The 14,312-nt window shown below is 40.9% G+C and overlaps 1 protein-coding gene across 2 annotated transcripts in view; it reads left to right on the plus strand.

The window, feature by feature from the left end:
* Positions 1-657: 657 nt before the first annotated feature.
* Positions 658-14,312, plus strand: part of ANKRD13D (ankyrin repeat domain 13D) — an 860,392-nt gene continuing 846,737 nt past the window's right edge. The window contains exon 1 of one of the 2 annotated variants that reach the window (XM_044084174.1): positions 658-1,309. In XM_044084174.1, the coding sequence (XP_043940109.1) occupies positions 1,220-1,309 (90 nt within the window). In that variant the 5' untranslated portion in view covers positions 658-1,219. The remainder of the gene's footprint in view (positions 1,310-14,312) is intronic. The other variant, XM_044084175.1, reaches the window with a different exon arrangement.

Raw genomic sequence — 14,312 nt, forward strand, 5'->3', positions numbered from 1 at the left:
GTATGTCAGCTAGGGTATTGCATTATCAGTCTCTGAATTATTTGAATAGTTTCCCTAACTATACTGGCTGTATGGGGGCTGCATGTTTTCACTCTCCCCCTAAAAATAAAAAAGCAAAAAATGCTCACTGCATGACCGGTTGGTTGGATGAGCCCTTCTGTTATAAGAAATTTGTCAGCTGAGAAAGCTATTTATTTCTTTATTCATTAAGTTAGTCTGTTTTTATTGACCAGGTGAGCATTCTAGACTAAAGTACCTATATTAAGTTATAATACAGGATGCTATAATACAATGCACAGAATGTTCTTGGGGTCAGCAAGAAAAAAATAATAGCAGTTTTAAAATGTTTTAAACAGAAATGGCAATTTCTGTCACTTAAGACACTGATTGCTATGCTGTTATGTGCTAGAACTATGTCAGAATTCCTGATGTATCAGCTTTTATAACAATGTCATATACAGGCGTATGACAGTCTGCTGACAGTTTATATTTCAGTACGTTAGGCATCTGTCTCCTGTGCCCCACTGCAGACTAAGTGCAACACGATGTTTTATCATTTATCCACTAGGTGTCGCTACAGTAATAGAAGGTTCCCCTCCCCCAGTCCCAGATGCAGAGACTGCAGCAGGGAAAGTGAGCAGTTAACAGAATAGGCTCTGGTTTGCACAAACAGCTTTTTCCTGTGTGAGTGGTAGACAAACTCTTAGGCTCTTCTGACCTGGATATGATCCTGGGAGCAGTTGCTTGACTAGTTTATTATGCATCATCTCTTCCTGGAGAGGCGGGGGAAAGTCTGACAGCTGCAGTACATACAGTAGCGGCCCCTTGTGAAATCCGCCCAGAACACTCATTGTGTTATTGCATGAAGGAGAGTTGCTTGTAATGTCTTGGTATACAGATAGCACATTCTTTGTCTGTTGGTTGCCTTAGTGACCTGGAAGTGCTCAGGTTTTGATACTCTTCTGTTACACCCCAATGCAGCCAGTATTTTAACAGGAAATAAACAAAGCGTACTAAAAACTCAGGGTAGCTAAAAGATCCAGTGTTCTTCTCAGGATTGTCACGCTGTATCTTCCGTTTGTATTGAAGGCCCTCTTCACAAGTGACAAAAGGTTTCTATTTCAGTCCATCTCTTATCTCTGGCTCTGTTTCCCAGATTCTGGTGGTGGGAGCTACAGAAGGAGGCAGTTGGTGAATATGGTTTTGTGAGAACAACAATATGAGTTGGATCCAGGAGAAGTATCCCCTCCACCTGCTGGCATGGAGTAACCAGTATGTGGAGCTGGAGAAGGAAATTCAGAGAAAGCAGGTAAGAAGAGAGAGATGGCTCACATTTATCTTATGTCATTCTGTGTGTGTCTGTCCCTATTTATCTATCTGAGCGTGCGTGTATGTATGTATGCTGTGTGTGTACATACGCATACAAAACTGCAGAAGAGAGGATATGTGAGCTGTACTCATGCTCCTTATGAGGCAGTACCGGGGTGCTAATGTAACATGCCTGCTGGGTTTTATTACTTTTGTGGTTTCATAGATTATGAAGCCTGGGCCGGTACCGGTTCACTTGGCAAACCTGAGAAGGAAGTCTGTGTTTGTAAAATAAGCTTCTTTGAGATTCGTGATCCTTACTGTATGCTGAGCAAGGATGTATGTGGTGTAGGAATAGTTGAAGAGGGCATTTTCTGGGGCTCCAGTTATTTTAACAGCAAGTATTTAGAGGACATTTGGTTGGGACTTTGATACTTGTATTTGGAGAACCAACATGGGGAAGACAGACTTGATCCCTAGCAGAAAGGTGCTGTTAGGACTTGGATAGCCTAGTTTTTTAAGTATTGATGGCAGTACACTGCATTTTATAACAGAGACAGAATGACTGCCTTTGTTTCCTGAGGAAGTAGTGCTTCACTGTTTTTTTAACTGTCCTAACATTTGTTTTTTCCTCTAACTCGTTTAGCCACGATACTAGCTTCATTCTTAGCCTTATATTTAACTGTTGCTATGTACTATTGATGTCTTTTTATGTAACCTTCATTAGTGATATTTTCTGTTTACTTACATATATTTTTTAATTGTTTTGTATATGTATTCAAGATTGTCCATATACTGTTGCTTTTTTTTGTTTGTTTGTTTCCTATTTTATATAACTGTGGAGCTTTTTCCATGGGCCTTTGCTGAAAATGGGCTTTTAGTTTAGTCAGAGTATTCCTGGGCAACAGTGGAAAGAAATAACCAAACTGCAGTCTAATTAATGTGTTTTTGTCAGATACAGTCTGTATGACAGTACAGTGTGTGTCTGCGTATTTGTTAGTCGCTCTTTCTGTATGTCAAGTTTTTTTATATATATAATGTGCGTGTGTCTGTGTTTTGTTTTGTGAATGTCCTGCAGCGTGTGTTTAACAAACACATTTGTTAATGGTCCCTAGAGAGGGGTATCTTACTACTTTCATTTACAGTTTCATAAATGGTAACTGTGTGACTTCATGATTGATGCACTACAACCACCATTCCATATTCAATATTTTTAATACAAGCCTAAGAGGACTGAGGCACAAGTCCAAGATACTAAATCCCTCATGCATTTGGGAAATGATTGTAAATATATTCAACTATTGTCATGCACAAGCTGGCTTATTGTAGTAATAAAATATGTTTTGTGCTCTAATGAACTGCTTGTGAGGTGAGGCATATTCAAAATAATCTTTTGGTATTTTTTTTTAATATATGCTAATTAATTTATGGTGGATTAGCTGCTGCATACTTCAATAAATGTAAAACCTGCTCCCTTTGGACATGAGGCCTTGTGTATGATTCGGTGATGCTAGATACCTCAGGAAGGACAGAGGGTGTGCAGTTTAAAAGGAAAGGTGTTTAAGTGAAGGAGGCTTTTTTAAGGATGATAAGAAAAAATAATTTGCTAGCTCAGATGGAGAAATAGAGTTTGACCATGGTTTAGATGAAAATGTAATGGAGATTGAGCCAGATGCTGGCTTTAAGGTAGTTTGAGAAAAATATAAGCCTGCAGGCTTCTTGACAAATGGGGGGGGGGCAGACATTTTTATGTCTTTTTTTTTTCCACTGGAAATGTAATTTAACAGTTATTGCATGGACGGATGTCTAGCTTTGGCTAATGAAGATGATAGATTGCTTAGGACATCTTAACAGCCTTCTTGTAGTTTACCTGTACCTCCTTATGCTGCAGTGAACAGTAGACCTGATTACCCGCTTTTTAAATATGAAGTACCTATTCAAAGCTAACCAGGTTTGACCTTGAGTCAGGAATCATAGACAGCAAAATAAGTGTTTGTGTACTGGCTATTCAGAAATATTAACAAGATCATGCCTCTGCAGTCTGTTATTTTCAATGTTCTGCTCTTTTAAACAACATAATGTGTATTAATCCTTCTTGGTCTGACAACCAGTAGCAGATGACTATTTACTTTGTTTGCCCATCTGTACACAGTGGTGAGGTGTTTCTGCTACATCTAAATATGGTGATATTGCACATTTTGTAAAGCCTTCCAGTCACATGGTGCAAACACACACAAACTATTTCATGAATTACAGCGCAGGAAAGGAAAGGTACATCCACTCGTCTTTTAAGGTAAGTAAAAACTGCCTGCCCCGGTCCCTGGTCTGCATTGTAAACTGTACAGTGTTGTTACCAGCACCCTGCTTTTATATAACTGCCATTTGAATAGATTAAGAAACCCCAAAGTTAGTAAAAAAAAAAAAAAAACCTTAACAAACACTACAGTTTAAACTAAAATCCAGAAAGCTACAATAATTAAACCTTCCTAAATGAAATGGTAATGTGAAACAAACCCAAACAAACCACCAGAAAGCATTTTTTTTACAGGAGGTCAGCCCTTAGGTCCTCAATATAGAGAGCTCTACCAACATAAGTCCTTGCTTAACTGTGCCACCTCCACTATCATAAAGCTATGGGAAATGCACAAATAACCTTGATCGGCTAACTAATGTCCTGTATTTTGCCAGCAACAATGTCACACTCCACAGTACAGGATTCACTTTATGGTTCTCCGTGTATCTACCTCATGGCTATGCAGGCACTGACTGAAGTTAATCCAACATGCATTACATAGAACTCCGCAATCCTTTTGAAGAATCCAGCTATGATAAGAATGGCTTTGACATATATTAGACTTCTCACTTACTGAGTCAATAATGAGGAAAGCAACGTGCTCTAGGACTGTCTTATATTTGTCAGGTATTGTGCATTCTTCAGAATTCTTCTATCATTGTGCAAAAACAATTCTTGTTTACACTAATTGTATTTCTTTCGTCTTCAGTTTGTACCCCTTATTTTCTTGTATATCTTTAATCCCCAAATGTACTCCTCTGCAGAGCAAGTCCAATGTCAAAGCTATACATCAGAAAGTGGAGCCACTGTGCTGGCGGGTTGGCTTTCATAGGTTCATACTAGGCTATCTGCCCAAGGGCATTTATAAGCCTAGTCCATAGTTATGTGGCTTTCGCCACCCCTTTAGTTTGAATAAAAACTATGCCTATCATTTTTCTGTGGCTCTGTCAAGCAGTGACACTGAAGTAATCTCTGGGGTATATCTGCGATCTCCCATCCATTGGTCAAGATTCCTCTTGAACAAGGCCAGCGAGGTGCTCTGCCTCACATGTACCGGGATTTTGTTCCACAGCATAGGGAGTCTCTCGGTGATGAATCTGTCCCTCCAGCACGTTCTATTTATAATCGTGTCAAGGTTTAAGTCTCCCGCCCTTGCGGTTCTGAGGGATCTAGATTTTTTGAGGTGAAGCATATTCATCAAATCTGGGTTTGACATGGCCTTATATGTCAGGCACAGGTCACCTCTGAGCAAGCGGTATGAGACTGAATAGAGCTGGAGTTCTTTCAGTCGGGCAGCATAAGACATATTTTTGAGACCCTTTATCCTTTTGGTGAGGAACTTTTGGGGCCTTTCAAGCTGCAGCAGGTGTCTGGTCAGATACATTCCGAATGGGGCATTGTACTCAATCATAGGTCTAATGAGTGATGAGTACAGGGGGACGATGACCTCCCTTGATCTAGATGTGAATCCCTTCATGATCAGGTGGGCGATATAGAAGGTTTTCCTAACTACTTTAGCAACATGAGTGTCAAGCGAAGGCTACTGTCAACTCGGGTCCCCAGATCCCCGATGACTTTCTGTGCCCAGTGGATTGCCACCTATCTGGTACCTAGGGGTAACCCTGTTTTTCCCGAAGGGTATGACTATGCATTTTTTGGCGTTTAACTTCAGGCCATGGCTCTGGCACCAGTTATCCGTTTCTGTGAGGCCCTTCTGGAGGATATCTGTGTCAGATGTGTTTTCGACTATGGCGCCCAGTTTGCAGTCATCTGCAAACTTTGTCAGCCATAACCCTCCTGTGTTTGCTTGTACTTCAGAAAAGTAGATGCCAAACAAGAGTGGACCCAGGACTGAGCCCTGTGGGACACCACTTGTGACAGGCTTTGAGTCTGACATGGCTCCAGCAACTCTGACCCTGTGGGTTCTGTCACTTAGCCAGTTTGCAACTCATCTTGTGATGTATGGGTTTACATTCAAGCTGATGAGTTTTTCGATGATACTTTAGTGGGGTATTGTGTCAAAGGCCTTTGCCAGGTCGAGGTAGGCTGTATGGACTGCCTTTCCCTCATCAATGGCCTTGGTGACTGTCTCGAAAAAGTCAACCAAGTTTAAGAGGCAGGATCTGCCTTTGACAAAGCCAAACTGGGTTGGATCCAAAGTCTGCAAGTTCCCTATGTCTTTATTTATGAGTTCCATTATGATCCTCTCCATGGATTTGCAGATAAGGCTTGTCAAGCTAATGGGGCGGTAATTTCCAGGGTCTGTGGAGGCACCGCCCTTATGAAGTGGGACCACAGTCGCCGTGCGCCACTCCTTGGGTAATGATCCTGAGGTGAGGCTAAGATTAAACAGCTGTCCTAACTGTGGGTTTAATTCCTCGTTGAGTTCATGAAGCACACAGCCGGGGACACCATCCGGTCCCATGGATGCTGTGTTTTGCCTGAGTGAGGGCATTTCTCACCGGGGCGTTGGAGATGTTTGGGGGGCTCCAATGGTGTGGAATAGATACGTCTCCTTTTGGGGAGGGGGGAGAAGTTTGCACTGAACCTGTCAGCCAGTATGTTAGCAATGTGTGTAGGTTCAGTAATTTTCACATCATTTTGAACTAATTCTGAGCATATCTGGGAGTTTCCTCCTAGGTTTCTAACATAGCTAAAGAAGGCCTTATGATTGTCTTTAGAGTCCTTGGCGATTTTTCTCTCAAAATTTGCCTTGGATGATTTTATGAGAGCTCTTAGTTTTTACTTATAATGATCAAAGGTGTCTTACCTTTCAAGGATTTTGCTCTATCTTGTAGTAGCTTCCTCCTTTTGTTGTAGAGCTTGTTTATGGCTGGGGTCCACCAGACTGGACGCTTGCTTTTGGTACAGAGAGTCTTAGTTTTGTTTGGGATTGCCTGATCCATGCAGTCCTGTAGGTGCTGGTAGAAGGCATTTGTAAGTGATTCAGCGGTTTGAGTAATGTTAACCACTGGCTCAGGGGCCTTAAAGGAGACCACACTAGTTTTTAGAAGTGTGAAATCGGCTTTTGAGAAGTTTTTCACTGTGGTCTTTTTTGTTTCAGGTGGGGGCGGGATGAGGACCTCCAGCGAGATTAGTTTATGTTCTGATCTCACCAGTGAGGGGTATACTTCCGGTGTTGAACATTTTGATCCATGTTCGTGATGATGAGATCAAGTATGTTTTCTCCTCTTGTGGGGATGGTGACTAGTTGTTCCATGGCATTTGAGTTTATGAACTCCAGGAATCTTTGGGTTAGAGTGTTCGGGCTTGAGTAGTGTTCCCAGTCTTTATTAGGGTAGTTGAAGTCACCTAGTATGATGGTGTTTGGAGATACATTTATTCCCGCCAATGTTTTCAGGAAGGCCATGTGAGGTTCCTGAGTTTGAGAGGGTGGCCTGTAACATGCTACAAATTGCAGAGCAGTCTTGCCTATGGTTAATTGCACCTGGATGGTCTCCGATGCATCGTGCGTTGCCACCAACCTTGAGGTGTGGGTGTCCTTTATGAATATGGACACCCCCCCTCCTTTCTTGGTGTTGTCCGGATTTTGGGGCCGGAACGCATGATATGAGGTGAAACCTGTTAGTGCTGGGGTGCTCTCAGTAGCCTTGAACCAGGTTTCTGTCACAGCGCAGACATCGATGTTCTCCATATTGAGAAGGGCCTCGAGTGCGTGCATCTTGAGATTGAGACTTCTGGCATTGAGCAGCATTACCCTTAGTTTTTTCCTTTTGGTGTTCTAGGGTGGTAGGTTTAGAATTTGAGCCTTGCCTAAAAAGGCACTATGGGGGTGGCAAGAGCCTTTGCCAATATCTGGAAGCCCAGGGTGACAGGTGCAAGCCGTCCCTTGAAGCAGCGTGGCTTGTCCAGCATGTCATCCCAGGCAGACAGACATTGATCCCCTTTGAATGACACCAGAATTTAAGCCAATTATTAAAGCTGATCATCTTATCACTGTATTGTGGCATCATTCTAGTTGAAGGTAGGATACTGCTCAAGGTCAGGGTCATACCTGCCTGGGCTACATAATCAGAGAGCTCCTCGATGTCCCTTTTCATGTAGTCCAAGGAGGTACGTCTCAGGTCGTTGACACCAGCGTGGACAATGACTGAGTCGTACTTGTACCTGCTGTTGAGAGACCTGAGTGCTTGCGTTATGTGGCGGATTCTAGCCCGACAGGCAGCTTACTGTGACCTTCTCCTTACTCAGTCTGGTGAGCGGGACGTCAGTGTGTCTGACTATGGAATCACCAATGACAAGTGTGTCTGGCATTTTGTTTGGCCTTAAGGGCTGTGACTGTTTGGCACTCTGACTGTGTGGTCTATGTGTTGCATGTGTTGGGTCGTGAGGTGGTAGTTGTTTGGGTGTCTGCTTTGGTGGCCTCTGCTGTTTTGGTAAATTTTTGATCAGAGCCTCTGAGTATGTCTTTGTGTGAGTATGTGTATGATTTGAAGTTGTGATGGTACCATGTGTGACTGGGTATGTATTGTGTGTGGTTACCTTCTCCTCCTGTCTGGTCTTGCCAGTCCTATGTTGAGAGAGCTCAGCCTCCAGTTTGGCCGTATAGTTGCATCTCTCGCATGTATTTGTGTTTTGTGGGAGAAGGAGAGGATTGTCTGTGTACATGAGGCAATTGTAACATTGCCTCAATATTCCCAGGTTCACCAGTTGAGCTGGAGAGGACACTAGCAACTGATCCATCGACATACTAGAAGTAGTAAATAAAGAGACTTTCAAAGGACTCCGGGGGAAGTGGGTTTTAGGCTGGTGGGGTACTATCTATAATAAGAGTGCTTTATCAAGGTGCAAGTACTGTAGGAGTAAGTGCTAGGCTTTACAGATAGAGAATAGTCTACTTGGGAATCAAGTCGAGATGAACTTTTCAGTTATAGGATATGCTGGTTAGATCAGCAGTACAGCTCGAGGAAGGTAGTTCTAAGGGAAAATTTGAAGAGTGGAATTTAGATGGCCCGAATAATTTAACCTTGTTTAACCGCCGCTGCTCTTGTGTGCAACAGTGGCAACTCGCGCTAACGCGCGTTTAGCGTGTTTTATAGCAGGGGGCTGAAGGGAGCTAGGAATTGGCCCAAAACGACCAATGGACTACTAGTTTCTGGCTGAAACTTCACCAAATCGGACAAAAAGGCCGCTCAGTGCTTCCCACTCCCACTGGTAAGCAAAGAAACTTCCCTCCTTCCTAATAAGGCAATGGATCAGTAACAGGAACTAAAAACAAAGCCCAGGGATCAGCAACTCTGAAACTGGACTACTCTAGTTCAGTAAGGCGGGAAAACAAGAGATTTTTTTTTTATTACAGAGATAAGGAAAAAACAGACAGTAAATGCTATAAATGCTGTAAATCGGCTAGCGCACTTTAGTGTGTAGCCTACAGAAACAATTTGCAACAATTAGTAACTTAAAGTGCAATAAACAGTGTAAAATGCAGAAATCACTTAAAGTAGCAGTAAAACAGGCGAAATGCAGTCGCTAGCTTAATAACAGTGGGAAAGCCACAAAAATACTTATATCTGGTAGAAAGTCACTCTTTTAGCTCTCTGCTGCTTGGATCACTCTGCAGGCCACCACGAGGATCTGTGCTGAGTTGGTACAAGCTGGAAAACGCGTGCTTAGCGTGTTTTATAGCAGGGGGCTGAAAGGAGCTAGGAATTGGCCCAAAACGACCAATGGACTACTAGTTTCTGGCTGAAACTTCACCAAATCGGACAAAAAGGCCGCTCAGTGCTTCCCACTCCCACTGGTAAGCAAAGAAACTTCCCTCCTTCCTAATAAGGCAATGGATCAGTAACAGGATCTAAAAACAAAGCCCAGGGATCAGCAACTCTGAAACTGGACTATTCTAGTTCAGTAAGGCGGGAAAACAAGAGATTTTTTTGTTTTATTACAGAGATAAGGAAAAAAACAGACAGTAAATGCTATAAATGCTGTAAATTGGCTAGCACACTTTAGTGTGTAGCCTACAGAAACAATTTGCAACAATTAGTAACTTAAAGTGCAATAAACAGTGTAAAATGCAGAAATCACTTAAAGTAGCAGTAAAACAGGCGAAATGCAGTCGCTAGCTTAATAACAGCGGGAAAGCCACAAAAAATACTTATATCTGGTAGAAAGTCACTCTTTTAGCTCTCTGCTGCTTGGATCACTCTGCAGGCCACCACGAGGATCTGTGCTGAGTTGGTACAAGCTGGAAAACGCGTGCTTAGCGTGTTTTATAGCAGGGGGCTGAAAGGAGCTAGGAATTGGCCCAAAACGACCAATGGACTACTAGTTTCTGGCTGAAACTTCACCAATTCGGACAAAAGGCTGCTCAGTGCTTCCCACTCCCACTGGTAAGCAAAGAAACTTCCCTCCTTCCTAATAAGGCAATGGATCAGTAACAGGAACTAAAAACAAAGCCCAGGGATCAGCAACTCTGAAACTGGACTACTCTAGTTCAGTAAGGTGGGAAAACAAGAGATTTTTTTTTTTTTTTTTTTACAGAGACAAGGAAAAAAGCAGACAGTAAATGCTATAAATGCTTTTAAGCGGCTAGCGCACTTGTGTTAGCCTACAGGTAAAATTAAGCAACAAATAACTTGTGCAAAAGAGTTAATCAACACAAAAACAGTTTAAATAGAATGCAGAGCTGTATAAACAGGCTAAGATGCAGTCGCTAAGCAGTAAATATTCAAAAAGCCAGAAAAAAATACTTAAATCAGTTATAGCAAATACAGTTATAACAAATGCTCTGAAATATACTGTATATTTCCAATATGTTTGAGAAGGACAGTCAGAACACAAGAAGGTTCAGGCGAAAAAGAAAAAAAAAGTTTTGTTTTACTTTTTGAAAAGGGAAAAAGGAGGAACAGATGGCCTTATCAAATGTTCTCTCTGTATTAAGAAGAATGAGCTAATGACACTAGACTGGGAGGTGTGTCACAGTAGGGGCGGGCAACTGCAAAGCCACCACAAATGATATCTCAAGATCATTTTCTGTTTTACTAGTCATATAATTCATTATCTATTCATTCATTGGCTTTTTTTTTCCCCACAGAAGCTTTCCTTTGCACTTTTTTCAGCTAATGTAAGTTGCAGTTTTGACCATTCCGCCAGTTTTATGAAATCTCTCCTCTCCCACACCTCTGAACTTATGCCTCTCAACCTGTTGGAGCAAGAAATCCGGACAAAGCCAAAAATAATTGGAAAAGGGTAAATAATGGGGGGACAAGGGCCCAAAAATAGAGACAAATTTTAAATATTGCTCTTATTAACTTAGAAAGTTGATAAAGTAACATGTTTTGCGTAAGCATACATTTTCTGAAAAGGTATAAAGTCTGAAACTCAAATGTCTGTCATTATTTATTAACTTCAGTCCTCGATGATTTGCCAGAAAACTTCAAATTTTATGTGGAACAGAGCAAAAATATGAGGCAACAATCTACACATTCTGTGAAAATCTGGACAGGTGAGAGGTATACCTACATCTAACCTGTTATAGAACTTTGTATGGTTTCCTGATACACATACTGTTCCCTTTCCTTTGTTTTGTATGAAATGTCACATATAGAAACATTTAAAAGAAATGTTTCCAGTTTTTATCCCACTGGTGACCACTCAGCCTTTACAATTGGCTCCATTTACTGTTAATACTTTTTGTACTTAAGTCATCACTTTGGAATTTGACACCATGTGGATTGTGTCCGATAGTGTCATACTCAGGACCTTTCCGAGAGCTGCATTTTTGACCATTCAGTTAGAGAAGTGTGCTGCATCTGTCTGAAATGATTTTCTTGATATGAATTACTGCATGTGTTTTGCCTGGGCAGAAAAAAAATAGTAAAATAAAGAACAGATCCAGATGCCACGGCTCTGTGTTGCAATGTGACAAAACTCTGACTACAGCCCAGATAGCCCAGGTTTATTTAGCGACTCGGGTACTGGAGGAGATGGGCAGGAGAGTGCAGGGTCTATCGACACTCATCAGTCCTGGGGTAAGGAGACCATCTGACTTGCTGCACTGTTAAACACACCAGGAGTGTTGGGGTATGGCGAGCAGCACTATAGGTTGGGGAGATGACTGTTGTTGAATTGTGTGTGTGTGTGTGTGTGTGTGTGTGTGTGTGTGTGTGTGTGGTACCTTTTAAGAAGCGTTTCAAGGACAGTACATGCATATAAATAGCAAACACATGCTAGCTTCAGTGCCATTTTGAGATTGCAGCCAAAGAGTGAGCATGTATGAGTGTAATAGCTAGTTTGTTTGTAAGTTTATGTAAGTTAAAGTTATTAAGCCTCACTCCTGATGTGTTTGTACATAATAAAGCTACTTGAACAGAACCCACGAATGCTTGTCTGTTTTATCTTGACTGGACAAGCGACAACTGTGTTGCATATTAGTGTGTGTGTGTGGGGGGCTAGCCTTGTCTGTACATGCACATGGGGCATCCCTCTAAGGGTGCAGCATTCACAGACGTCACAGCTGTCAAGGTGAGGGGCTGTGCTGTTTGGGAACCAACCTAATGCATATGATGGCCAACTCTTGATGCCTGACTCTCATCTCAGAAGGGCATGAATTGGCCTACGGGTTGTTACTCGGACTATAGAAGAAATGATATGTAGGGCTATCATCATGGTTAGGAATGAGTGAGTCATTTCTAGTGCCGATGGAATATTTGGGTCAGTTGGGTATCAGGAGAGAGGCTTGAACATGGTCACTGTGGGGTATTTAAGCAGTAGGTCTTTCTTTTTGAACTAATTTACTGTCACTGAGGTGTGATATAAAAGTGTGTGGCTTCATGCCGCTTGTCCTTCTCCGACTTTTATAAAAGGAAAATCATTTATAGTACTACACTCTTTTACTGAGTATCCATTTCTTAGGAGTTAGTTAGTTAGAAGAGTAGTCCATGTTTTCACTTGCTGTCATCTTAATTCTTTCAGGAGTCTTAAGATCAATGTCTTATTATGTAATTATGTTCCAAGTTCCTTTCACTGAATAGATTTGTATCTACTTCTTTGTCCTAATTACTGTAAATGTTTGGTTTAGTATATTGCCTCTCTTCCTCTTTTGTGAATACCCAGTTTCCATGTGTTTTATTTCTTATACTATTATCTGCATTTTAAGTCTGACATGACTAACAGACCATAACAACATATTCAAATAAACTCCAGAAATAAACAATATTTCCAAAATGTGTTGCTATACAGATAATTACAAAGCCCATATAAAATGATAAACACCATACTCAAGAAAGAAGAAATGTTTAGACCCTACCCAAATATCCAGATTTTTATCTATCCAGAGCATTCCTAAGGAATGTACATAATAATTTTTCAATAATGCAGTGATAAAGTCTCAGAATATCCAAATAATATCAGTCAAGATTGAAGATCTTATGGTAAGGTTGTATTGCATACACTAACATCTCAGCCAGCCTCGTCTATATAAACTTCAGCATGCCATAAATTCACTATTCATATTATTTGTTCACAAGAAGACATAGCGTCATTACCTATTCCCTTCTGCTAAGTTTGGCGTGATCATACATTAAAACAAATCAGACTACTACCTATTAAGCAGTGCACACAAATTTATATGTCTAGATCAGAAGTATAACAACCTTCATTTTTATTAACATCTGCTCCTCAGGCAGAACTAATTCTACAATCTTCCAACAAACTGTTAAAACACCTTGAACAGTAAAAATCCTATAAGGTTATGCCATATTTAGAAATTATGTTTGCTAAATATAGCATAAACTCCCCCTCTGATATTGTAAACATCTCCTACAATAATTTCCTTCCAAAAACATTTACTCGCTACTTAGTTAATGAGGTCAAAGGTTAACTTGCTTTCCTCCCTGTACCACTCCTATTCTCCGGAGGAGTACAGGCTCTGTGTTCTGTACTAGCTAAGCAAATAACGTCTTCCCTGTTATTTATTCTTGTCCTGACTTCTTCTGTTAAATAATTTAGCTAACAACAGCTTTCTGCCTCATTTATTTTATTTTAGATCTGTTCTTTATTTTACAAGTTCTTTGACTGATATAAAAGCTGAAGTGTGCATTCTGGTATCCATTGAAATTATGCAAGTTTGTACTTCCAAATTTCTATTACTTAGCTTAAAACTTGTATTTTTTTATCATTAAATTTGCATTTTGTTGTACCTTCACTAGTATTTTTGTTCAAAATTCTAACTTTTGTGGAGGTTTTCTCACCGAATCTCATCGGAAAATGAGTCCCAACCTAGCTGGACAGCACAGTCATCAAATCGTGCATGCATAAATAATATGTCAAAACTTAAAACATGTGTGACCCTGAAAATATATTGCTGTACCTTCACCAGTATTTCTGTTCAAAAATTCTAACTGCTCTGGAAGTTTTCTCCATGGATCTCCACTGAAAATGGGTTTTGGCCAAGCTGGACAACCCGGTCATCAAAAATGTACATATATGTCAGGACATACACCCAGAGCTTCAGATTGTAGGACTAACTTGTTAGGGTTCTTATCTGTCATCATAATCCTGATCTGCATTTTGCTTATCCTCAACAGCAGCTTTAACCAGTTCAAGATCTGCACAAGTCCAGGAAATGCTGTCTTAGGAGTCTGGAAAAATGAGAAGTTTTACTGATTATGGTCCACACAGTCTATTAAGAAACAGAAAGTGGCAAAGTGCATTTCTTAACAAAAGTCTAGCTGGGGAAAAAGTCCAAAAT

The sequence above is a fragment of the Protopterus annectens genome, chromosome 9.part0, assembly GCF_019279795.1.
Source record: "Protopterus annectens isolate FY-2018-M chromosome 9.part0, PAN1.0, whole genome shotgun sequence".
NCBI lineage: Eukaryota > Metazoa > Chordata > Ceratodontiformes > Protopteridae > Protopterus > Protopterus annectens.